The sequence below is a fragment of the Ixodes scapularis genome, unplaced genomic scaffold (assembly GCF_016920785.2).
Source record: "Ixodes scapularis isolate PalLabHiFi unplaced genomic scaffold, ASM1692078v2 PGA_scaffold7__128_contigs__length_106722199, whole genome shotgun sequence".
Classification (NCBI taxonomy): Eukaryota; Metazoa; Arthropoda; class Arachnida; order Ixodida; family Ixodidae; genus Ixodes; species Ixodes scapularis.
In genome coordinates, this window is record NW_024609882.1 from 105,746,481 (window position 1) to 105,773,375 (window position 26,895).

The following is a 26,895-nucleotide window of genomic DNA, read 5'->3' on the forward strand; positions in this document are numbered from 1 at the left end:
CACGCGCTACACGCGCCGTCCGTCACGGTGGGAACGCAGGTGGGGCTGTCAGCGAGCTCCTCAGTGATACACGCGCCGTCCGTCGCGGTGGGAACGCAGGCGGGCGTGTCAACGAGCTCCTCAGTGATACACGCGCCGTCCGTCACGGTGGGAACGCAGGCGGGGGTGTGAACGAGCTCCTCAGTCATACACGCGCCGTCCGTCACGGTGGGAACGCAGGCGGGGGTGTCAACGAGCTCCTCAGTGATACACGCGCCGTCCGTCACGGTGGGAACGCAGGCGGGGGTGTCAACGAGCTCCTCAGTGATACACGCGCCGTCCGTCACGGTGGGAACGCAGGCGGGGGTGTCAACGAGCTCCTCAGTGATACACGCGCCGTCCGTCACGGTGGGAACGCAGGCGGGGGTGTCAGCGAGCTCCTAAGTGATACACGCGCCGTCCGTCACGGTGGGAACGCAGGCGGGGGTGTCAACGAGCTTCTCAGTGATACACGCGCCGTCCGTCACGGTGGGAACGCAGGCGGGGGTGTCAACGAGCTCCTCAGTGATACACGCGCCGTCCGTCACGGTGGGAACGCAGGCGGGGGTGTCAACGAGCTTCTCAGTGATACACGCGCCGTCCGTCACGGTGGGAACGCAGGCGGGGGTGTCAACGAGCTCCTCAGTGATACACGCGCCGTCCGTCACGGTGGGAACGCAGGCGGGGTGTCAACGAGTTCCTCAGTGATACACGCGCCGTCCGTCACTGTGGGAACGCAGGCGGGTGTGTCAACGAGCTCCTCAGTGATACACGCGCCGTCCGTCACGGTGGGAACGCAGGAGGGGGTGTCAGCGAGCTCCTCAGTGATACACGCGCCGTCCGTCACGGTGGGAACGCAGGCGGGGGTGTCAGCGAGCTCCTCAGTGATACACGCGCCGTCCGTCACGGTGGGAACGCAGGCGGGGGTGTCAGCGAGCTGCTCAGTGATACACGCGCCGTCCGTCACTGTGGGAACGCAGGCGGGGGTGTCAACGAGCTGCTCAGTGATACACGCGCCGTCCGTCACGGTGGGAACGCAGGCGGGGGTGTCAGCGAGCTCCTCAGTGATACACGCGCCGTCCGACACTCTTTCGTATGGCACTTGTTGGCGCGAGTGGAGTGCCGTCGGACGGCACTGTAGACATAGGCTAAATCCAGTGATTGGACGAATTTTTTTCTGAACCGAGATTCGGACTCGATTTGGGTAGATTCGGAAAGGTTGGAATAATTGACCGAATCTTCTCATGATTCAGATAGATTCGGCATATTTGTTGGTGATACTCATACAAATGGGCAAAAAACAATTGCGGCAGGAGGGTTTTTGCATTTGGCCACTCATGCTTTGGTGGCGCCACCAAGAGTTCTAGTTCTAGGGCACCTCTTTCTATCTCTGCCCTTCCTCTCCCTTTTTATAATGCCACTCTTTTTTGGGATCTGACAGGCTTCTAAAATAAAAGAGGCTATGCACCCTCTCTCGATATCAGCACCATAAATGGCTCTTGAGCGAGACCAAGTCGTCTAGGCCGGTGTCCATAGCTAAAGCATTTAAGGTTCTAATTTGCATCATATATGGCATATATTATAGTTAAAAAAAAATATACCGGTGAATACATCAAAGTAAACTGTAAATAATCGCTGGAGAAGGGGAACGAGGGGACAATTAGGACCAACAGAAATCTCCAACAACCGCGATGTAACTGGTGCGTGCGGAAGAAATTCACCAGGGCGAGGGGAATTTTTTCAGAGCGCACCAGTAACAGAGTAGTTGACGAGAATTTTGTTTGCCCTAATTATCCCGTCGTTCCTTTTTTCCAGGGATAATGTATTGTTTATTCTTATCTAGCTCGCCAGCACCGCCGCATTAATTGCATCTACAACACAGCAACACAGTGTATACATGTGTAAAGGAAGTTACAAGTTTACTACATGCATGGGCTGATTATTTTGGCTTGGTTTACTGCGACCTTCAAGATCAATTTCAATTTCGTTTTACATTGGCCTAAGTTTCCCTTTCATTTCAGAGACGAGGACCGACAATTTTCGGTTGTTGAATTCACATCCGAAGGCTGCAATGTATCAATCGTACCGAGCAGCTGGGTGCTGCCTTCAGAAAAGGAGTGCCTCTGGCCTCCACCGATGCGGGGTTCTTCGGTGTTGGACCTTGTTCGTGCTTGTTCCGAGCCAGGGCAAGGTTGGAAAAGCTGCCTTGCAAACATACTCGCCAGATGCAGTAAGTGATGCTTGTATGTTTTTGGTATGTCATCAAGTTGTTTCTTTATTTCTCGCACCCACGAGTACTTAGGCAGCCCGGGTTCAGCACGATGTCTAAGCAGCTGTGATTTAGAGTAAAATCTGCAACTCATTTTGCTGGAAAATTTAAATTTTGTTTCAGTATCTTCGAAGGGATCCTTTCGTAAAAGTACAGTTGAGTGCCGCGTGCCTAAATATTCGTGTGTTTGATACATTCATAGCCATACTAATTACGCGACAATGGAAAGGTCGTCTTAGGTCGTCTGCCTTGAGAACTTTCATTTTAGAACACGCGCTTAAAGACCCTAGTCAGTTTTTCATGTGAAGTGGTCACGCTCGGTCACGTGGCGTGCACGTGCTGCTCGTCAGAAAAAAGCATTCCGCCTTGGAGCTGGAGCGTTCTGTCTCACCTGCTCAGTACCACGTCTGTAGAAGCTCCCTTTGGCCAACAATGTTGGGCAAGCGGAGCTTCTGTTCCCCTTAAAATTGTCATCATTCTGTACTCCTTACACTCCCAAAAAAAGCCTGTGCGTCTTCTTTCCCGTAGAACACGCGAACGACCAACACCTCTGTTTGCAGGATCAGCTCAGTGAATTACAATGCCGAAACATATATGTTTAGAAGAAAAAGCGAAGTCTGCTATGTAGCATCAAGCAATGCAAGTGTGACGTTTGTTGTTGGCACACACTTTTGCGTATATCGTAAAGTGGGACGTATATGTCCTACTGTCTAACAAAGGGTGAACCAGTTGGCAGAGTTGTAAGTGAAAGACACAAAAAAGAAGAGAAAAGAAACACGTTGAAAAGTGTGCAAATATGATCGATGCAAGAGCACTCGGCTAAAATGCGAGCAACAAGCACTCTCACAGTGTTGAAGCACACTTGTGTGCTGGACAGCTCTTGACGAGTCTATTTTACAGGATGTCCACGGGATATCCAAACCCGTTTTTCACATCACAAAAATAAACGACATCGCGAAGAACTCCAACTTCGTCAGACTGTAGCCCCCATCCGCTGCAGCAAGATGCCAAAGTCTCAACACTGAACGTTACCAGAATAACAAGTTAGAAGTGAAACCTTCTTTCGTTATGATAAGATGCCGTCTGGGGGAAGCAGCAGGCGGAATGCCGCTGTTTGTGACCACATCCCACAGGTGGCATCTCTATCGGCATTCGCGAAGACGGAAGCAGATAATGTCCGCATCGGTATTTATCGGCATGTCTTTTGTACCCCCCCCCCCCCCTGAGTGACTACAATTTCAAATTCTTTATTTAGTTTTGTTTCCTTTAACAATTGACAAAGTTGGGGACAAGGATACAATACTTTTGCCAGGTATTGTAACTTTGCTGCCAGTCGTTCTGGTTAGACAAGCGAGGAAGCGCGGGAAGCCTTGAGTGAAAGTGGCTCCATCTGTGAGATGCGGTCGCAAACATCGGCGTTTAAACCATGCCCTTAAACACATAAAAAAGTTGATTGCGCGAAAATATTTAACAATCTATTTATCCCGGACTTTGATCATTTTCCTTCATAGGCCCATGGCCCAGGACCTCAACGACACAAGCCTTTATTTGCTGCGACGCGTAGTTTTCGCAATATCGAATTTGTCCACCTTTCGTGAAACACCCTGTATATGATAAGATTTTTTTATTCTAGGTTTACATTACAGGCACCAGTTCTATTATTGTGAGGCAAATTTTGAAATAACGAATCTTACGAATTTGTTTCCTTCTCAAGAGACATACAAGAAAAACAGCAAGAAACTGGTGGAAGCTGAAGAAATTCATGCGTGGAGAATACAGATGCTGGGGAGCTTGAAGGTATGTGTTGAATACTGTCCATTGGCAACTTAAGCTTACATACTTTGTGAAGCTCCCTTTCGCTGTGATCATTTTGTTTAACTAGACACAGGCACCCTGGAAAACAATCGGAGCTTCCAATCGCTCCATTGTGAAGCGGACCTTACCCACTCTGTGTAAGTTTTCTACTACAAAAAAAAAATGAAAAAGGCAGTTGCAGATTCTACTTTAGAAGGGCACTAAACCGGTGTTTAACTGGCAATTAGGTAGCGTAATACACACACCTGTTGTGTTCGCCCCTGCACCGGTCTCCCTGTGTTTCTAACATCTCCCCTCCATCCCCCGCCCTCTTTCCCCATCGCCTCCCCAAGTCGATTGCTGGACGGCTTGCCGCCCAGTAAATCTGACGTTGCAAGTCGAAAGCTGCGTCGTCTGTTTCGTCCTTTTGGCTGTTTCTTTCGTTTTAAGTCAACTCTGGCTAGTATTTCACATTTGATCAATACCACTTTTTTTAGCTCGTAGGTTAGCAAAATTTTAACTAAATAACATTTGGGCATACAAAATTAGTATTCATTATTTATTTAAATGTGGTTTATTTCAGTTGGTTTGCTCTCTCGCTGTTTATCGTTAGTTATTACATTTTACACTAATAATACCCAATGCATTTAAGCTGGGGTTTGCTGGGTTAGGTTGCATAATGCTGGTGGCAATTTAATAAAACCATAGCAATTTTCGAATTGTTGTTCCTCATGCATTTTCTTGCGAAACCTATGATTTTTTTTTCTGCCCTCTATTTCAGCATATGAGCGAGAACATATGCGAGTGCTTCTGAAAGTACCGTCTGAGCTGCGGCAGCTCAAGGACCAGGGGGCCAGCATCATGGCAACGCAGCAGCAACTTCTAGCTCGAATGGCGGACGTGGAGCAAGCCCGCTCCGCAAGCGATATTTGTCCTGCCGTTGCCTACAATGGCAGATTTTGAGATGGCGGAAACTCGCCTTCCGAATCCTGCTGACCAGGCTGTTCTGGTGATTATCTGACGCTTTTTTTTTTCTTTTGTCTAAGCTATTCAAAAAAGCAGCTGAATTCATAGAATTACCTCTTATAAACTTAGGTTAGTATGAAAATTTTACATTTTAGATAGCTGTGGAGTCTTTTATACTCGGCTATATATTGTTTCTGCTTTTAAAATGCCTCCTAGCCTTTTTATTATCACGCCTTCACTTTTTCGTAACGAACCCATGCATGGGATGTATAGGGACTCACAGTGCACAGCGGATAAAGATTGAAAGACAATTATAGAAGTCTGCAAACAGATAAAGGGTCCTCTGGTTGGTTACATTAGTTTCATTAGTTTCACTACAGTTGCCTGATCACCACAAAACTCTGCTGGTTTTCGCAGTAAGCAAAGTATAAAGTGGCCAATCACCATCTCCTGATAAATATTTGTGTCCTAATAACTAATTTGTCATGAAAGTAAAGAACTTATCATGAAAGTAAAGAACTTGATGATCTTGAACTGAGGTTTGCAAAATTTGTTGTTGACGGTACACATAGTTTACTATACATTCCATGATCTCACAGATATTGTGAAGGACAGTAGACAGCACATGCATTTGAAACTCTAAATTAAGAAATACACCATTAAAGCCTTGGGAGGCAGAACCTAATAGCTGCATTTAAATATTTTTTTGGGTTCTCTGACTTCAATTTTATATTTCACGTACATATAAGTTGTACGGTACAAGACTAATCTTGAGTTTTTAATAGGTGTAAATTATATAGCATTAGTTGACTCGATAGGATGATGATAGTTCACATAACAGTTTTACATTGTTCAGATTAAACTGTAGCATTGAATACACCAAGCTTTTACTCCTAATAGTCAACCTAAGGGTATTTGACTGAACAAAGTGTAGTAAAGTGAGGCGTTGTATGTTTCTTTTTTAAGAGAAAGAGCAGCTCTCAAGCCTGGGGGGGGGGGGGGGGGGGGGGGGGGACATTGGTGGAGGCTGCCGGCCGGACGATGGAGAGGTTGATGCGGAAAAGCATCCAAATCAACTTCAGCATCTGTGGGCGCCGTGGGCAGAAGCGGGCCTCCCGAGGCACGCGCATGTGGAGCGTGGCAGTTGCTGAGAGATTCTCATTTCAATTTGTTTATAATAATATAATCTTTACTTCAGCTCTGAACATGTGTAGTAAGTGTGAACAGAGCTTGTGTAGATGATTTAAGATGTTTGAACCTGAAATCTAGTGGGTGTAATAGTTTTTGTTGTTTTTTCTAGTTAAAAAATAAATATATTCTCCTATAGAGTGTCAAACTGCTTGAAACAGGTGAAACACACCTCGATGCCCTCGAGGCAAAGCGCTGTACTACGAATCCCCAGGTGCCCGGTTCGAATCACGTTAGAAGTGCTCAAAACCTGACGCTGGCTGATTGCGGTGAAATGACCGTGTAACCGAGATTTTGGTTACGCTTTGAGAGTTCCCTGATAGTCGAAATTATTTCCTCAGTTCTCCAAAGGCCCATCGTTGAATAAGCACTTTGGACACAGAAATCTGAGTTCATTCCACTATTAAAACAGATGTAGAAAGCTGCAATTTGAGTAATGCTTGGATATTGCCATATTGAATAAACTTTCATGCAGTATTCTGCAAAAAACAAAGAGTAACACATTTTACGTTTCCTCAATAAGCAGGTCAAGGTTAATAAGATTAACATTTAGCAGAAGACGTCCACGTAATATGGACTCACGAAAGATTCAACACGCTCGTTCCATGCCTACCGATCGACGAAAAAAGGCTGATATTTTCTTCATCTCGGTTTCATCAAAATTAAACATCGCCAGTCACGCGAAAACGCTCGGCATAAAACCGAAACCAGGGCCACCACAAATCGCAGTTTTTTTTATTATTAATTGTTTATTTTTGTGCGTGTGAAGATCCTTTAGCACTGGTTTTACTACTGCTTTAAAATTATAAAAACGAACAGCTTGCATATAGGCACAATTTATGACCACCTTAGTCCTGACCCGCAAAAAAAGGGAGTGAGCGTTTGTCTAACTAAAGACATGTTCACACATGTATCGTAGTGCTACATCAGCCCTAGGAACAGCACTGATACAGCGATGACCTGAACGCAACTTAGTGTAGAGCTGTGTCAGCGCAGTATTAGTGCCACCTCTCACCAATATAAGGCGAACTCAGGACTACGTCACCAAGAGCACCGCTATTTCTAAGGTTTTCCCATCCCACACTGGGACCGCAGGCACGTGCTGAGACTTCAAGTCCAGTCCAACGGACGAGCAACCCACACCATACAACTCCTTAAAAAACAATGCGCCCAAATTTTCCACCTTATTCGCCGCGCTGCCAACAGACAAGGAGGACTGAAAAAATAGTACACTATGAACATTGTACAGGCTCTCCTTGTGACCCGTATAGTCTACCACGTACCCTACCATCGATTCAACCGCACCCAACTAGACAGCTTACAAATCATTGTGCCCTTGGGTGTCAAAACAGCATTGCGATTACCCCCGCATGCGGAGACCCAACGTCTACTCCAACTAGGCCTGCACAATACGGTGGATTAACTCATAGAAGCCTATACACAACTGGCCAGCTCACCTGTCTCGGTAACACGAGTACAGGCAGGCACCTCCTTCGTCGTCTAGGCAGCCCGGAACCCAAGGCCAACAATCACCAGAGCGATCGCGCCCTATTCGTGCAGGACTCGCACCCAAGATTCGCGTTGCGCCTATACCACGCAAAACGCATCCCGACCTACACGCCGGCCGCAGAGAAGCCAGGACAGAGTCTGTACACTCTCTCAACCGACCCACACGTGCTGTACGCCGACGCCGCCTGCTACCCACCCTACATCGATGCCATGGGCTTGACAGTCACAAACTCAAAAGGATCAATCGCGACAACGGGCTCTATCCGATGCCATGAGATCGAGCAGGACCGCAGAAGAAACCGCCATCGTGTTAACACTAGCACACATATACCACACACACAACGATGTCCAACAGCATTACACGATGATTACCGATTCGCAAGGCGCCTGGCGCGCCTTCGCAAAAGTGCGTTGTCTCCACAAGCCCTGCGCCTATTAACCTCATTCGACTCCAAAAAACTCCTCGCTGTCCCCATCGTATGCAAACCCAGTCATGCCTACCTCCCAGGCAACGAAAGCCCACAAGCGTTCGCCCTAGCAACCCACACAGCGTAAATTTTTAAGAAATAAAGCCCACAAATTGTTCACATCATCCGCCCCTTGCGGGCGGTAGGAGGGGTCATGGGCAGGGGAAGCCACCAATATCATTCCCGGTACTCTAGACGCACAGACGGCAACATGACAAAATACTACCGCTCACAAAAGAAAACATTACCACCACCGCACCGATCACTCAGCAAACACGGAGCTACCGCGTGGCGCTTTAAAGAAACGCACACATTCCCCAACCCTCATCACGAACACTTATTCTTGCCCACCCAATACCCGGACAAATGCTCGGGCTGCCAGTACCCCCCCCCCCCCCCCCCACCTCATACATATCCTCTACAACTCTACCTGGGCTTGCCCGTCATCACCGGGAAAAAATGACCATCCCATCCCCCACCCTTCCCTTTGCTCTTGGGAGGCTGCACTGTCCAGCACAACGCCTGAGAACCAGCGACGGCTGATGAAAATTTGACCAGCCACATAGCTGAAGCCAGCGGTGCCCTGGGCTGAGGGCTTAGGCTAAGACAAGACAAAGAGACAGTGAGGGGATATTTTCGGTGACAGCATGACAATTCTGTGACGTCAGCGGACGGAAATCGATGAACCACTTTTTTGGGCGCGGTAAACGCACCAGTCAGAGACGCGTTCCAGGCAGCATAGTGTAAGTCCCCCATTTTGTGAAAGCTGTTATGACGTTACCTAGTAGAACAGATGTAAAGGGGAGAAGCGATGACCTACCCCCTACCCAATTGTGCAGCGAAAACTGCCGCAGCCTGATGACGAAGGTGTGGAAGAGAGGAACAGGGGGGAAAATGGGCTTAAATTCACGAAAACGCGAACACTCAAACATTAATGATCAATAATAAATGTGACAGCTATAGTCTGGCAGAAGCCTTGCCGGGCTAATGAAACAAGAAAAGACCAATCTGAGAACAGGAAGGGCCTCCTTTGTTTTTTTCAACGCACTACCGCATTTGATGTACGGCGCGTCAAGGAGTACCATAAATAGAAGGAGTGGTTCATGTTGGTTTAGCATTTTACGATTTTAAAACAGAAAGAAAGCAGGACAATAGTGAAGCCAGGCTTGTAGCAGCTTTGTGACGTGATTCGCTCTTTTTCTTTGGAGTTCTGAACCCGTAGTGGCAATACAAAAGAAATTCAACCCCTTCCACGACGTACGGAGCCGGAGCGTTGGAACCGGTCCGAGCGCACATTGGACCGTCCCCAGAATTCCCTGCGCCGGGTGCTACAATGTGGGATTGACGAGAGGCATACTGAGGTTTTCGAGAAAGGTCTATACAAAAAGAAAAGAGAAAAAAACACAAGTTTTATTCTTGAATAAGAGGCACATTTTTATAACATGTCGGCCTGCTGCATTTGCTTGAGTTCAGGTGACACCTGCAGTCGAAGTGAAAAAAAAAGCAAAGTTGTAAGCATAATTGTTGCCACTCTACGTACTAAACAAGCTCCAGAGCCAAGGATATATACCTTGAAGTCGCACGCTGTGCTTCGGATGATGTCCTCTACTGCGAGACCCTCGGTAATCTCGACTAGTGTGAGGCCTTGGTCCTCATTCACTTCGAACACGCACTGGGGAAACGAGGAACAAGAAATTGATTGGCGCCGCTGGGATTCCAGACCTCAGGGCACGTCGTTCGCTGTTGATGCGACGTGGGCTCGTATCTGAGTTGTGCTCCATCTGGCACCTCCAATATCCGAAATATTTTACTTTCTCAGACAAAACTTGGGACTGCAAAGTATCAATACGTGAGGCTTCATTGCACGAAAAATTTAATACAATAAACAGTCTCAATACACGAAACTGCAAAGGGCCCATACTAATGTTGCAACAGATTATTCTCTGTTTGCTTATCCTTTCATTAAAAACATAAGAAACGATCATCTATGTGTAATTCGTTTCACCTATCCGTACGCACCCGCCGCTATTTTCAAAAGTGCAAATCACTGGTTCTTCCCTGCGAATGATTAGTTCAGGGATGATAAAACACATACAGAAACATGACGACTGCCGTGCTTTCGACTCTGTAGGATTGTTCAACTCGGTAGTGGCGGCTGCTTCCGCTCTTCTATGGTGAAACGAAGTATGGGTACATAACACTAAACTGTTATCGCAAACAGTATTTTAGTGTTTTTAAAATATAAAGGCGCCATAAAATTTACTAAGGTGTTTGAAGCGCATAATCAATTGTGCACGAACATAGACGGCAAAAATCTGAAGTCAAATACTGAAATTGTCGGTGTCACGCTGGCGTTCACGGTAACGTTTTTGTGGACCGTTTGCGCCGTTGCGAAACAATCTCCAGAACCCGCTGTGAAACATGCAAGTGTACAGGCAATGCTAGCGGGGCGCGTGCGCAATTCCGGCTTCTTTGCTGCAAAGAGGGAAGTACGGGGCTTCAAATGGTCCACGAATGATCCCTGCGCTTCGTTTCAGATGAAGTTCCTCCGCAACCAACGCTACAACCCGATGGGTCCAACCGGACAGCGACAAAAATGCACCTTCTCGGCACTCGTCGTCTTTTCACGTTTCCTATCACCGACTAAGTCAACCACGGACATTGAATGTGCCGCCATCTTGTTCTTTATTCATGTGCGGGTTTGAATTAGCTGATGAAAGCATGTACAAAAAGAGAACAACCGCCGTGACGACGCATTTTTTGACGCTGCTCGATTCGTCCTTTGAAATCGTAGCGTCGTCGGCGGTCGTACTCACTGTGAAACGGAGTACAGTGTCACTCGATGCAGCGCAACGCTCGGTCTTCTCGCACCATCGGCACTGAGAAACATTCCGAATCACGACAGCCAGCCCAAGCGTCGTCTTGTAGTTTGTATTTTTATTGTATTGATTGGTCGATAGGATTATGACGTCACGGTCACATGACCTTGCTTGGGAATTTCAAACAACCCACAACGCTCATGTGAAATGCGACGTCCCGAGTGGAATGAAAGTGATTAAAACGTGACATGTTTTGCGTAGTAAAAGTGACCGCATGTCTGAAATAACTTCAATTTGTAAAAATATTCACTCTGCTTATAAAAAAATGAATAATCGTAGGGGCGTTCGAACCCACGACCCATTGTTTGCGACTCAGAAATTCTACTGACTATAGGCCATTGAGAGGCGCTTGACCGGCTTGGGAGCGAGCGGGAGCTTTTATGTTTAGCTATCGCGTTCCACCCTTCTTAGTGCAGCGAATCGTCCTCACCATGTCGGTGATGATGAGATCGACGCAGCGGAGGCCTGTCAGGGGGAGTCTGCACTTCTCCACGATCTTAGGCTTCCCTTTCTTGGTGACGTGCTGCATAGTCACCACGACCTTGGTCCCGAGTGCTCTGCTGAACACCAGGTCCATAGCCCCGCCCATTCCTTTGACCAGCTTGCCCTGTAACGGAACGAGGACCCTGGTACGCCTTCTTTTGTACTCCTAGTGCCCAGATTTTGAATGCGCTTTCTTGCGCACTCAACTTACAGACACTCTCAAGCAGCACCGATGGGTCGAAAATACAATGTCTTTTTAGGCTACAGGTTAAATAAAACACCCCGTAATCAGGCTACAGGCTGAAGAAACATCCCGCAAGCCGCGAAAGCTACACTCCCACGGTCACGATAAGTCGATTAATTTAATGCAGCTTGTTAATTACCTATTTCATTACTGAAGATCAACATATAATTCCAAGAATGAACTTTTTTGGCGTCAATAAAAAACATTGTCAGTAAATTTTAAAATAAAGTTTAGCGTCTGGGAAGCGCGCTAAAATTACAACTCGCCCAACAGGCCCACGGCCACCGACGTCAAAACCCACAACCGAGAAGTTTCCGTCTTTTGTCCGTGTCTTTGCATCGCCTGGCGCGCTTCCCACGCGCCCAAGTCATTCTTAAGTTTACCTATTGAGTTGTTTTCGATGATGCTCAGCAATATTCTCAGTAGAACCGTACGTTTACATTTACTAATCAAAGACGTATTAACAAAGTTTAGTAAATTTGACAACTTAGCTTGACGAATAGCCGCCTATATTATGATCACCTGGCCGCTTAACTCACCTGCACAAACTGTTCTAATGTAACGTTCACGACTTTTTATAAAACAAGTCTGTAAGGCCTAGAAACGCACCCTGTGCATTCGATACCTTTAAAGGAGCCATGAAACGATTGTTCTACTTTCGCTAAACACTACGCAGAATCCGTCCTCAACGTTAATAAATAAATAAAAAACTTCCTTTACTTTTTTTTTTAAGACCATTCTTTATGGTTAAAAAAAAAATAGAGAATTATGAGCATCATTCATCCCCTTAACTCGGAGCCAGAACAAGCGGCCACGTGGGCTGATGCCTGTCCTATGCCGGCAACGTTAATTATAGTCACGCGCTGGGGTCGGAAAAATAGAAAACGCGTGCTGAGCTCCAGACATTCTTAGAGTTCGGCTATTCTTTTTGCCGCAGTGGTTTTACACGAGCCATTGCCTGAGTGGCCGCCGAAGAATTGATTGTTGCGAGCCGAAGTCGACTGCTCACACAGATCTCATGGCCGATCCATGAGCCGTGCTCGACTCAGGGGCGGGTGGTTTTTATCCCACAATTACGTCAACAAACTTTGCGAAGACAAGAATGAAAAAAAATAGTCCGCTTTTATTCTCGCAATTTCACCTCGACAAGTGAGTTTCTGATTCAGTGGAGGTCTCTGCGAGTATACTTTGGCCAGACTAGGACTAGTACGCCTCTGCAAGTACGCTCTGCAGTACGCCTTTAAAAAGACACCGAACGCCCAAATTTTCTGGATACCCCGCACTGAAATGAAATGTAACGCATCCTTAACGCCTAAAGTAACATTTTGTGATGAAATCCACTGCCTCACTCAAGATATCACCGAACCCAAAATGTATCTCGCGGCGTAAAGATAAACATTAAATATTTCGTTAAAATTATTTTTATGACATACGTGTCCTATCGAGACATGTACAAGAAAAGGTTTGTTTCGGACGCCTTTTCAAGAAGTGAACGCAAATCACTTTATTTACATACAGATAACTTTTTTATTCATGACTTGACCGGTGTTTTGACTTTAAGTGAATTTGTTCATAAGGGGGACGGGCTTAGCTATAGCTAAGACAAAATTAAAACGGACAACGTTGCAATAAAAACTAGGGCTAATTCTATTAAAACAAATTACATACCGGTCGCGAAGGGTTTCCTAGATGTTTACGGTATTGTACCTGTTTCTTCACTACGATTGTACAGGGTGTCTATTTTGAGAGGGATCGTCATTTTAAAATAAGGAACAAGCGGTCTCGCTTTTTTAAACGTAGAGTTGGTGGCCTTGGGGCCACAATTAAAAAGGTGGAAAAAAAAATGTAATAAGCTAACATTTCGCAAAAAAAAAAAATTCTGGACATCCTTCTTTTTATTTTCCTTTTTCCGGGCTTAACAAAGTTGGAGGCTTGACGTTCGACCTCAATGTGGAGTTTTAATAAATCGTTTCCCACTCGCGTTGCGCTATACGCTGGAGCAATGTCACTACTGCGCATGTGCGATGCTAGCGAAAAATTAGCGGAGCAGCCAAAGCTAGCGGAAGCGAGCTATTTCACGAAAATTGCGAGAAACGTAGCACTTAGCCCACGGCCTAGCATTGGTCTCACGAGAACGACTCTTGGCGAGACAGGGTGAGCTAGCGAGGAACGCAATTTAAAATGGCTCCAACGCCCTTTCTGTCCGCTTCACGATCGCGGTTCTCAGGGGTGGATTGTATCTTGCTGCTGCGAGAAGTAGGCGCGACGCCCTTCCGGTTCCGCAACAGGTAGTGATTTATGTCGGGCATGCTAAACACGGACACCGGGGAGCCAAACAAAAAAACAAAAAAAACTTGGCAATCAGTGCTGTGAGCAAAGGGTGGGCTTTCTACTCGGTTGGTTTTTGAGTGAGAAAATAACCGACGAAAAAAGTGATCGAGCAGGCGGATCCGAGCGATTTCAGTGGCGTTTCATGATCGGGGAGCAGTGAAAAGTGTAGGCTCGATCGCAGCGACACAACAGAAGGGCTTCGGTTGTTGCCACATCTGAAGTTTTCCCTTGACGGCTTTTGCGAAGGACTCATATCGGACCAACTTGGACAACTTGGCCGTCAGTAGAATTCCATTAAAGCATAACAATCGTTTACTTCTAAAAGCAGCAAAGAATAGCAGTTCATTTGAACAAAAAATAATACTCTATTTAGATAGCAACGTTAATAAAAGTTACAAGAAATCGCTTTACGAGCCTTTTTTTTTTATGCGAGCCTTAGTTTCTCAAAGAGCCACTAGTGGTGTTGCGTTAGCTCTCATAACGCAAAATATACTAGTTGAAATTGCCGTTCAGCTACGCTTTACATATAGCGGAGGTAGTAGCGCATTGCGGAAAGCGTAGCTGGAGTGACCAAACGATCTACTAAAACACTGCTATATATGATGCAGCCGTGACGTAAAAATTGTTTATAAGGTTTCAAGTCACGGTTGTGCGCGCCAATGAAGTCATTTCTCCCCAACACTTTCATGTGTCTGCGCCGCAGGTGCATCAGCAGTGCGACGCAAGCGCATAGCGGAGCGATTGGAGCTAGTGGCGCGCGCTTCGACGATTAGTTTCGATTTTGAATCCGTGACTAAGCCGGCATTTCTATCTCAGTAGTGTCCACTACGTAATTCAAATCAAAATTTTGCGTCACGACTCGAAGAGAATGGAGTAGAGCTTTAATTTTGCAACTGCATTGCCGCCCTCCTTTCCGAAAAAAAAATTAAAACATTAATATAAGTTTTATTTGGTGTATAGTTACATATATAAGTAAATATATAAGCTAACCATATGGGTAAATAGCCCATTTCACTTTTTTTCTAGTTGCCCCTGTAGCAACCAACTTAGTACAAGGGTAAGAAAACCCTAACCCAAGGTTCATTTTATTTATAGGGATGGTGAACCGAATATTTCAGTGTATATTATAAGCGGCGGTTCATCTTTCCATGAGTCAGCAGCTGCCGGTGTGCGCGAGCACACGCAACGAAATTGACTTCATCTTATCCCCCATTCACGGTTAATAAGCTCGAATGGGAGATATGGCGACGTCAATTTCGTTCCGTGTGCTCGCGCACACCGGCAACTGCTAACTCATGAAAAGATAGTGCGCCGTTTATTATATACACTGAAATGTTCGGCTCGCTATCCCCTTTAAAGTCTGCTGCCTCTAAATAATACATTTTGTATATTCGGTGACAGGTCATGCTCGCCATGCCTCATTCAGGGACATATATGACCTTCAAATGCATTCGTAACACTCCTCAAGTTCTTCCACTTGCTCTACAACATGGCAGCAAGCGGCTACCAACAAGATTATTCGTAACGCTGACATTTTGCAGTGAGTGTTTTTTTTTTTTGCGTTCTGCTAATTTGTATATTAAACCTGGTTTGCGTCGAAAAGGCGTAAAGTTGGTCGTGTTTGTCCGTGGTAGTTCGTGTGTAACTGCGTGACAATCATAAGGTTATATCATCGTTTAAGCGTAAAATGTGGCTGGTTGCTCAAGCGGTTAAGTTTAAGCCGCTGTCATCATCAGATAAAAGACACGTCCTGATGACATTATAAGTATAGACGCCTCGAGCATGTTCTAAACATGTAACACATATTTATGCACATGCCTGCACATGGTTTTTATGAACAATGGCCTTGGTACAAAGAAGCAGCATGATTCAGACAGTATGCGCAAAACTTGCGTTGTGAGGCAACCCCATATCCCAGTAGTCTTGGCAAGTTTTAAATGCTTGATTAACGTGGAAGTTAGGGCAGGCTGGTATTCAGTCATAACAAAAACAAAAACAGATCGAAGACGAGGACAAAGTAAAAGGTAACTTACAGGATACCAGCGCTGTGTCCTTTCGGTAACTTCTTAGTTTTTCCTTGTCTTCGCGCTGTTTTCATTTTTTTTATGTTAAAATGTTTTTCATAATGCCGAATTATTTTCACGTGACGAACGTCCCCACCCCCGCTGTACCACTACTGCTCACACCCACGCAAAGCTAAGCAAAATGAACTTGCAACAAAACTGATGCAGCTTTGTCAAGCCGCCCTTAGTGATTCTTTGATCGCCTGATCATTATGAATAAGTGTAGGAAGCACTATTGCAATTTCATGGCGAAGAAACAAAGTGAACAGTGGAAGCACGCGGATTCAACACCACCAAGTAGAGTGAAGGATGAGTCGTCATCAAACAAAGTCATGATTTGCGTTATTTGCGACTGCAATCTTCGACGTTAATCGTGCTTTAAATATAATAAATTAAGCTTTAAAGCGCAATCTACAATGTCCGCTTCTAAAGCAGGATATTAATTGCCTTTCTACGAAACAGTGTTTTTACGGAGGGAATTTACGCCACAACAGATCGACGGCATTATATACCGCGCAAGAAAAAACGTTGAGCCACTCTGTATGACGTCATTTATGTCTTAGGATCCCACTAGGCTCTTGGCAAGGACTCTTTATTGTCGACCAAATTTGACGGAGCTTCGAATTAACGGGCCCCGAGTTCATTATCGCAATTCGTGAAAAATGGAAAGTTCACAGCCGTCCTTAATATCAGTTAACTGTGTTTGCTACCTGCCCTCGCGTATTTAATATGTGTTGCCTTGACACCCAGCCATCAGCTCTCCTCAGCCGTAACTATTTGCTTGCCTACCCCAGATGACATATTTGTGTTAGGAGAACACATTTTTGCAACCCTTACCGTCACAGTAAGGATGGCCAGATTGCTGAGAGACAGGAGTGTTTGTTTCCTTAGCGTAATGATGGTGTTTAACAGTCATCTTCCCTAGAAAGTAACACCGTTTCATTGACTGCACAACCAAAGCGGAAAATTTATACTCTGCCATGATTAACACTCTCTGCATGCTTCTCATGGGGATCATTTTGAGCATTTCCTTTATTGCATTTTAAATTAAGCTCATACTAATATAAAGATAACAGGAAACGTTCCTCTAGACTGAAAACATTGTTCTAAAGTTCTGTGAGCACCTTGCTACCAAAAACATCTTAAAATCGGGGTTCTTTTTTTATGTCTCCGTTTTGCTCTTGTCGCAAAATTCAGTGTTCTTTTTCCCCCTGTCCTTGACAACCTGAACATATTTGAGGTAAAATATAAACTTCTTTAAACCTTAATATTTTTGTTCAAAAAGGCGTATCTGCCTAGTATTTTTCTGCAACGTTTCAAATCTCTCTCTCTCTCTATCTTTGTGGGCGTGGAAAGAAGCAGGATAAAACGTTTCTCATCAGGAATAATCCACAATATGCGCATTACCACTATTCCAGATAATCCTTACTATTCTGTAGCCATCTAAAAATGAGGAAGCCCCACTTCTGAAGATGTACGTGAGGGTTTGCTTTTTTCAGCCTTTGGCTCGTGGTAGCTCAGATTTAGATAGCACATGGGGGGTTGTGTTGTAGACGCCGATAAGACTGTAAATATCAAGCAAAGATAACAGTCCGCTCCTCAGGTTCTCCCAGCAGCAATTCACAGCAGAGATTGTGTTTTCACGACAAATATTTGTGTTTTTATTGCAGGGTAGTAGAAAAATATATTATAAGTACAGCCACCTCTCTGGGAGATATAGCTCCCCGTTTGCAGCTCTAAGTAAAAAAAAAATCTTGCACGTATGCAAAAGTTGGCTGGGCAATGTTTGTTTTTGTTTCGTCAAGAGGCTTTCTAGGAGCTTCATTTGGTGTTCTTTTCATTAGCTTTGAAAACAATCATAGTGGTTCATTTTTCAGTTGCATTGTTGGCAGGTGGACTTGTGGATTGGTCAAAAAACATACAATGAGAATCACCTCAGTACAAATGTCACAAACTGGCACATGTCCAGAATTATTCAGATTTTCTTTTAACGCAACATATAGAATGTTTGCTCCTAGATTAAGTTAATAATATACTTTTTAATTGACACATAATTTGATGGTGGGGATGTCTGGCACAACAGATGAATGAAATTATCTACCTCGCAAGAAAAACTGAGCCGACCTGTATGCTCTCACTTTTTTTTCCTAGAAGCCGACTACATTAAAAAAGGATGTAAACTCAATTTTTATAGGACATGGAGACAGTCACTTATATAAGAATCGTAGGAAGCTCAAAATACAAGAAATCTAAAACAATCAAATCTGCGCATCAAAAGTGAGCATTGTTCCTGGACACATCGCGTTCTTTTCAGTTCTAATCATATAATCATATTTTATGTCATTAGCTGGGAACCTTCTATGGACCGCCGTGATTGACTGCCCTTGTGTTCTGCAGAAAAGTGAGCTCGCAAACCTTCTGATTGTAGGCTACCAGCGGGGGTTGTTCATTTTTTTATCGAAGTCAATCAAACTGCACCTACAGTCGTCGGACCTACCTTTTTCTTTTGGTGCTCGTGTTCTCAGCTACAATTTTTTTTGTCCACCTGAACTAACACTGCAGATTTCCTTGTCGCTGGTAACTCGATAAGTTTAAAGAAAATGCATATTGCATAATTGTGATTGTACTTTCCTTTTTTGTTTCAGGTATTTGAGGATATGTACTTAGTTTTAACGTTCGTCAACATATCAGCCACAAACTTCAGTGTCTTTTCAAAGAGGGGAAAGCATCAAACAGTTTCCCTTTGAACCTTCATTGCTTTGATTTTTTAGCTTGCGCCTTTAATATTACGTGGTGTAAACTAGTGGCATTTCGTTTCTTGCCCAGAATGACCAACATTGAGAGAAAACTACAAGTTTGGCACACATTCTCTGGATATTGGCGACGCTATTCAGATGTCTGTTTATAGCATTTGATTATCTTATGGCATATCCTTTGGAATTAGAATATTTTTTTTTTTGCACACTAAGTTCTGGAATTTTTCTTTATGTCGCTTCTGAACGTTTTTTGTAAACGACAAAAAGCAATTTTTTTTTATTAAAAACTCTACTTCCGGTGCCGTCTTTTTTTTTTTTTTTGCTGATTTTTATATTTTTATCATTTGAAGTAAGCCTGCCTCCAAGAAGACAGACATTGTGACTTTTTGGCGGAAACATTTCTTCCGAAACGTCGCACAAATGTCTGGAGAAGGCAATCAGGCATGCGAAACATTTCACTTTTCAGCTGAAGAGTAGAAAAAAAAGTCTCATCAAAAGACAAGATGTTAATACCAAAGGGGACGAAAGTTACTTGCTTTTAACTTATTTCATCCTTGGAAGTGTCAAACTTGGTCCCCAAAGGACGAAAGTTACTCCCTGTTCAATTTTTACTTAATTGCCTATAATATGTCAAATTCGGTTCACAAAGAGCCGAAAGTTCATTCCTAATTTATAAAGTTACCTCCCAATATTAGAGTCATCGATGCCAGTGGGGGAGAAAGTTGGTCCGCAATTTCTAGAACGAAGGCGCTAAAGAAAACGCAAGGGCTAAACTACGTCTCTTACGATCCGCGGTAGGGAACACAAACGCTCATTTTGACGAATCAAAAGCTCAACCTAAGAAGGAACAATGCAAAGAGACGAAAAAGTATTAAGGACCAAAAACCAGCTTTTGCTGGTTTTTGGTGGCAACAGGTTTAATTCTTGGTGGCAGCAGGTTTAATCCCAAAAGCACAAAGTGCTACATTTTGTTTTTTCTTTAGGAGTGCGTCATTAACGTTTCTGATCGCAGCTCTTTCATTCAAAATGAACTTTATGAATGCCCTTTGTAGGTGAAATTGGTAAATGTTGTCTACTGAACAGAGGCACTCAAAGCCGCATTTATTAGCACGCTGAACACCTGACGAGTTCAGTCGTTGCGATCAGTCTCAAAGTAAGCCAATTAAGCAATGGTTTCCACGTTTTCTCCGCAAAAAGGCGTCATTGAACATGATCCCCCTCGTGTCCTGTCGTCGCCCACCTCGTTCGAATAGAAAATCGAACGGTGTACGCAATGTCCCGCACCACTGGCTGTGATCAACTCTCTCTCCGCTCCTCTGTGAAGGACGACGTTGCGGGGCAGAAAAGCCACTATTTACATGACAACGTGTAAGGGGGTGTCCAAACAGGACACTATAAAACGCACGACTCCGACAAATCGTGAAAATTGAAGCGGACGCGCCCGCTTCAAGCCCGCTTCAATTTTCACGATTTGTCGGAGTCGTGCGTTTTGTAGTGTCCTGTTTGGGCACCCCTTAACTTGCGTCACTTAATTCTTAACCTGCCACTGTCTACAGTCGTACAGAGTGCAGCGCCTAGTTCCGCGCCAAGCAAAACGATGTACCGTGTTTTTATGTCTATAAGTCACACCATTGCATAATTAGCACCCCACCCTCGGTTTGAACGTGTTTAGTTTCAGAAAATAGTTCGTTTAGAAGTCGCACATTTGCATCAGTTGGACACTTTGTACGGTCGGCGGAGTCGCTGAAGCCGTGAACACGCTATACCACCTAAAATACATTTTCACTGCCTTTTCCCCAAACGGCGTGACTCGTTCGTTCACGCAGCGTGGCCTACCTCGCTTGGGCATCGCCGTTAGCGCGTCTTGAGGCATCTCTCGACGAACGCGACGCTAGCAAGCGGCGTCGCAAAGACACATGTGTCTGAAGCATTCCGGCAACCCTCGTCAAGCTTAAGTTTGTTCGCCGCTCTGATCGGGTCTTTGATTTACTAAAAATTACGTCGTGCTCAGGCTTTGTCTTCTATGCGGCATTGGAACATCTCGCCACGCTGAGAACCATCTTCGGAACACCGGAAGAGCGGGCCATGAGGGGGTGCTCTGACATATTCCTCTTATGCCGTAAAAATTGACACGACCTGCATCTCTCACAGTTGATGTCATACTTGCACAAAACCGTATTTAAGTCACACCTTATATAAAACGTACAATAAGAAGTGGGGGAAAAAATCCGCGACTGTTACATCGGAAGTTACGGTACCTCATTCGAGGGGTGAAATAAAATCAAGGCCTGCTTACAGGAATCATCCAGTTGGCCAGATCTCCGTGTTGAGACACTTCCATTCCGCCCAGCATGGTGAGGTCAAGGTGCCCCCTGCAACGCACAACGCAACGTATTATATTCAAATACCCGTTGATATGTAATATAATTCGAGGATAGCTTTAGTTGGGAAAAGAGGCCGAGCAAAGGCTGGAGACGGTTGCGGAAAATCGAAGTTTTTGATGACCAGGATCGAACAGTATCAAACACTTACAAAACTATAGGCCCAGGTTTTTGTTGTTGTTTTTTGTTTTTTTTTTGTTTGTTTTTTTGTTTTTTTTTGCGGAAGATACGCCATTTTTGTCACAGCGTTCATGCAATCGTTGCATTTTTCACATACGACGCAAACAAGCGTCCAGTATTTCCCTTGGCGTATTTCCCCTACTTGCTCTTCAAAAGAATTCGTTATTGATTTGAACTGTAGATAAACGGTTCCCCCAAAACATTTCATCGTGGTCATTGTTTTTCATCCCCCTCACCCTCTGACTAGTCCAAATGAGTCATCGGAGCTACAAAACGATGCTCCAGGAAGGGCAGTGACTGTTTGCAAACCGGCATTGATGACGTCAGGGTCCACTTCATCTTCTGCCGGATAAGGGCCCTGCATAAATGTCATTACTCAGTTTAGTTAGTCGTAATACAAATCCCTTCAGACTACGAGTGACTTCGGAAACATATGAACACCCTGGTGCATGACCCAATAATGTTCAGAAGCTTGTCACCGTTTTTGGATACACATGTCTTACCTTTCCTAGAATCGTCACGTCAAATATATTATAAAAAAAAAAATCTCTAATCGGAGTTATTGGCTATCTTCGCAGACAATTTTATCTTGATCCCACCTTTTTAAACTTCCTCTTTAAACCCCGTTTTTACTAAATTGGATTATGAAGCTTCCGTTTTGGATTAGGCTTTGGATGGTTTTAGAGCGCAGTTCTTAAGTGCTTGTTTGCGGTTTGAGCGGCGTCGCCGTCGCCGCCGGCGTAACCGTAACTCGTCGGCGTAACGCGTGCGCGTGACGCGTCGGCGTGACGCGTCGACGTGACGTTTTGGCATCGGCGTAGCCGTAACGCGTCGGCGTCGCGCGGTGCACTATGGGACGTTTCCTATAATTCACCGCGCCGGTACGAGGGGGCAGGTTTTGGACTGGGAGGAGGGGGAAGGGAGGAGGAAGGAGGAGGGGGAAGAGGGGAAGGAGGCGAGAAGCAGGGAAGGAGTAGGTGAGGAGGGAGGAAAGGAGGCATACCCTCCCCTCCTCCTCCTCCAGAGCTGCGCTCTAGTTCTGCATTACAAGGAGTTGTAAAGGTCTTTCATTTTAGAGCGCAGATCTTAGGCGCCCGCTTCCGGCTTGAGCGGCGTCGGCGTCGGCGTAATCGCGAGGTCACGTGACCCCCAAGGTCACCCCTATTGAAAATCGCTCTGATGGGACTTCAGAATTTTTTTAAAGGGTGTGAAGGGGACTTCAGGAATTTCTGAGATGTTTGACGGGGGCACCGATATTTCCTGGTGGGTTCACTGGCCCCGTCAGAGGTCCTCCTGAAATGTCTGAAGTCCCCTTTACGATGCCTTGAAATGTCTGAAAGCCTGTCAAGAACTTTTCTAGTGGGGTCGGGAAAACCTTCAGGCCTCTTGATATGTCTGTGTGGGCAACGGCCCAGGTGGAAAAAACACATTTCGCAGAATTAATGAACGTAGCTGCTTATTGTACGCTACGGGGGAAAAAATAAGTATTTGGAGAATGCCGATCGTGTGTGAGCACGGTCAGATTTTTATTACTGCTCTTCTATCAAATACGAGTGGGCTCCTGGACCCGTCTGTCACTGCCCGGGTGTTCGGTCGCGAAAGAGGCTACTGAGGGCGACGGCCCATGTGGAGGATTGACGAGCCGCGGGCCGAGTGGTGTTGGCCGAGCGGCGTTTTGAGGCGAACGCAATCCTGTCCGCTCGAGGCGAAATACGTGCAGCTAGGGTGCCTCAATGTCCTTCTGTTTAGGGTGATGCCACCCATTGTAGTACCCGATGCCGACAGCACGCGCTCACGGCTAAAATACAAAGATATCGACGACAACAAAATGTCGCCGTAGCACAGTCAGCGCCACGAGCGCGTGCAGGGACACGTTCTTTCACGCGCTTCTGAACAAAAAATAAAAGTGTGAGACAAAATGGCCAGATGTCTCCACCCTAAGCAAAGCGCACATGAAGGCACCCTACGTGCAGCCATGTATAAAAAAAAAAAAAAAAAAAACACAAGGAAGAAAAAAAAAAAAGAACAAGCCGAGAGCAGTGCGCGCTTTCCAGGAACAGGGACGCACGCGGGAGCGACTCGTTCCGGGAACCGGTCCCCCCACGGGGGACTGTCCCCAAAAAGCAATCGCCTCTTTCCGCCCGGCGATGGGGAGAGGGTGCAGGGCTGCCAGGCCAGCGGTCGGGGGGAGGAGGGTGCTGTGTGCAAGCGGGGGAGGCCATAGCCATTTTCTCTCTGCTCGTGTGCGGTTCCGGTTATCCCACAAGCCGGGATGTTTGGAGCGGACCAATTTCCTCCAGGAAGGTGAGCATGCATGGTTTTGAGGGCTCGCCCCTTGGTCTGTTTTGATCCGTGCAGTTTCTTTCTTGGTACCGCAGGTGAACCATAGTTCGGCGCAGGCCGCCTTCAGCACCGCTCGAGCGCCATTGTGTTCAGCGCATTCAAGGAGATGGTGGCCGGTGTCGGCTTACTCGCTGCAAAGCCTGGCAGTCGGGGTCAGCGTCCCACCGCATGTTGTGCCTGCGCACCAAGATTATGCCACTGTGGGTGTTGAGACAGTGGATGACGGCCGCTGTCCGGACTTGTTCCTTGCGCCTCTTCGTCCGTCCGACTTCAGACCAGCGAGCGAAAAATACGCCGAAGACTCCGGCGCGATGTCATCATGGACGAAACCGTGACTGTGCTCGGGATTTCTCAACGGCGGCAGGTGCTGCTTACGAGTTCGTGGTTTTCGCTAAACGTGCTGACAGACTGTGTATGTGTCCGTGAGGTGCACCTGCTGTTTTATTAGCTGAACTACCGTACATCAGGAATATACCCAGCGGCATTGTGAGTACTTTGAAAGGTATTTTCCTTTGTAATAAGTATGTCAGTTGTCCCTGTTTGATGTGATCCCTTTCGTCTACAGCTCCTTGCGCCGGGTTTGAACAAGCGTTGCTTTTTGAGTTCTAATATGCATGTAAAACTAAATGTCGGCAATAAATTTTCAGTGTTTTGACCTGCATTTTTGTCTATGGTTCACAGTCATTTGGGCGTCTAAAGGGTTGATGGGCTAAAGGGCCTGACGGGTTGAAGGGCTGTGGGGCTAAAGGGTTTTTCTATGGGGTATCCTTGAAGGGTTTTTCTGTAGGGTATCTTTGAAGGGTTTTGAAGGCCTGTGAGGTCCCATAATCCTTCAAGGCTGACGGGCCCTTTAGAAATATTTTCAATAGGGACGTGACAATCAGAGGTCACGTGACAATCAGAGGTCACGTTACCCCCAGAGGTCACGCGACACCCAAGGTCACGTGATCCCTTCCCCGAGGTCACGGGACCTTCCCCCAAGTCACGTGACCCCCCGAGGTCACGTGACCCCCTCCCCCAGAGGTCAGGTGACCCCCCCGGAGCATATTAAAGAATGAGGGGAGGAGGAGGAGAAGGAGGAGGAGGGGTCTACCCTCCCCTCAGTACCCTCCCCTCCTCCTCCTCCTCAAGAGCTGAGCTCCAATTCGGCGTTACAGGGAGTTGTAAACGGCTTTCACTTTTTTGTTTTTACTATCGAAAAAAAATGAGACGTTCACAACTTCTTGTAATGCCGAATTGGAGTGCAGCTCTTGAGGAGGAGGAGGGGAGGGTATGCCCCTCTTTCTCCCCTCCTCCTCTCATGCTGGTCCTCTGCTCCTCCTCTTCCCCTTTTTTAGAACGCATTTTTACGAAATTAGATTAAGAAGCTTCCATCAAGAATCACATATCTCAGAATTTAAAAAAAATACAAACCGCACAGCTTGTTTTCTACATTCCAACTGTCATTGTACGTCAAGTCTTACTGCAGCAAAATCAACCTCGTCATAACCATTTTCACAACGTACAAAAATATTTCGTGTGTGCTTGCTTCATAAGATATATCATGACATGTCTTGCTTCAAGGAATGGCTACAAAAAACACCTTCTTGCTCCTCAGCACGTGTCGATCACCGTCGTAATATTGACGCCCCCCCCCCCCCCCCTGTTGCACAAAGTGTTTTCATGCGGTGTGACTGTCCAACTCTCGATCAATGGCAAATCCCCTTTCCTGAGCCTTCGCCGAAACTTCTGATAACGAACATTTTCGAACTGCCATTACTAGCCCTATTTTGTGAAGACCCTCAACAACAATATAATTGTTGGCCATATGTTTGACTGCTCTTTTACTGTGTTTTAATTACCTAACCCAATCCCCTTCGCATTGCTTCTGGCACTGCTAGTAACTAAACACACCAATAAATAAATAAATAAATAAGAAAAAGCTGTTCAATCTAGCACTTTGATCTTAATCAACCCCTCTCCGTTTTATAGCACGCGGGCATATCGAAATTATCTGGTTTTGGTGCTGCTGATTGTACTCACTAATGGCCAATGAAGTGCACCCCATTAAACGGATTTAGCTTAATTCTCGCCGTGTATAGGAAACAGATATTTTGAATTTCACGAAAGTAGTACTGAATACGTTGTTAGTATCTTTATACAGCCGAAGTCAGCCGGACTCAATAAATGTCTGGTGTCTCGGCTTTAGATGAGAAAGTTAGCCGGTGCAGTACAGCCGGGGTTCTTTAACATGCACCACGCAGGAGTTAAACACGACCGCACGTTGGAACAATGCTCATCCAGATCAAATGGGGCAAGGGTTGAGATTTAATTCAGCATCCCCGGGTTCTGCAGCGCGAGCTTCGGCTCCGCGTGCGCCGACCTGGTGTGCGTTGGTCTACTCGGCTACCGATCCCTTGAATACTACGATGAAATACTAAAATTGAAGGTAAGTTGGTAAATTATTTTTTATACTTTAACGGGAGATAACATTTAAGATAAAGGACGGACATGCACTTAAACCGTCTCCATTGCGTGAGCACGTTCTCAATTACAGTTCACGAGAAAAAAAAACGACAGTATTTGCAGTTTGCCCCACCCCGTTAAATCGTAAACCAAAAGGATTTTAGTTTCTTTTTCTTAACATGTTTAATGTGCCGTAGGACGAAGAAGAAAGGACCTAGGCTGGGAAGAGGAGAAAGTGAAAGTAAGTTGTTAGTCAACAGTGTGGGAGAGAAAGAAGAAGACGCCGTTCTGAACGAACGTTGTTTTCAGCTCTCTCCGAAAATCGAAATCGGCTATGGTAGATAACGCTGCAGCCACGTTTGCTGCAGCTCTACGCAAAACCTGGTCCCAACCTTCGGCTGAACCAGGTTCCGCAACGCCTGCAACTACCATTCCACCATGGTTCCAGCTGGACCCAACCCTGGTGACGTTCACTGCCACACCAACACCTTCAAGCCGGCCAGCTCTTGGCCCGCCACAGGGTATGTTGAACTCGTGGAAGACTGTGGTAGGCCGCTACCTTAACCAAACATCCGATGC

At 45.8% G+C, this 26,895-nt stretch overlaps 1 protein-coding gene across 1 annotated transcript in view; it reads right to left on the reverse strand.

Moving 5' to 3' along the window:
* Positions 1-9,646: 9,646 nt before the first annotated feature.
* The window catches only part of LOC8052907 (succinyl-CoA:3-ketoacid coenzyme A transferase 2, mitochondrial), a 90,791-nt gene continuing 73,542 nt past the window's right edge, over positions 9,647-26,895 (reverse strand). Inside the window, exons 10-14 of the mRNA XM_042286333.1 lie at positions 21,765-21,886; positions 21,264-21,339; positions 11,521-11,697; positions 9,782-9,883; positions 9,647-9,691 (exon numbers count right to left, since the gene is read on the reverse strand). Of these exons, the coding sequence (XP_042142267.1) occupies positions 9,647-9,691; positions 9,782-9,883; positions 11,521-11,697; positions 21,264-21,339; positions 21,765-21,886 (522 nt within the window). The remainder of the gene's footprint in view (positions 9,692-9,781; positions 9,884-11,520; positions 11,698-21,263; positions 21,340-21,764; positions 21,887-26,895) is intronic.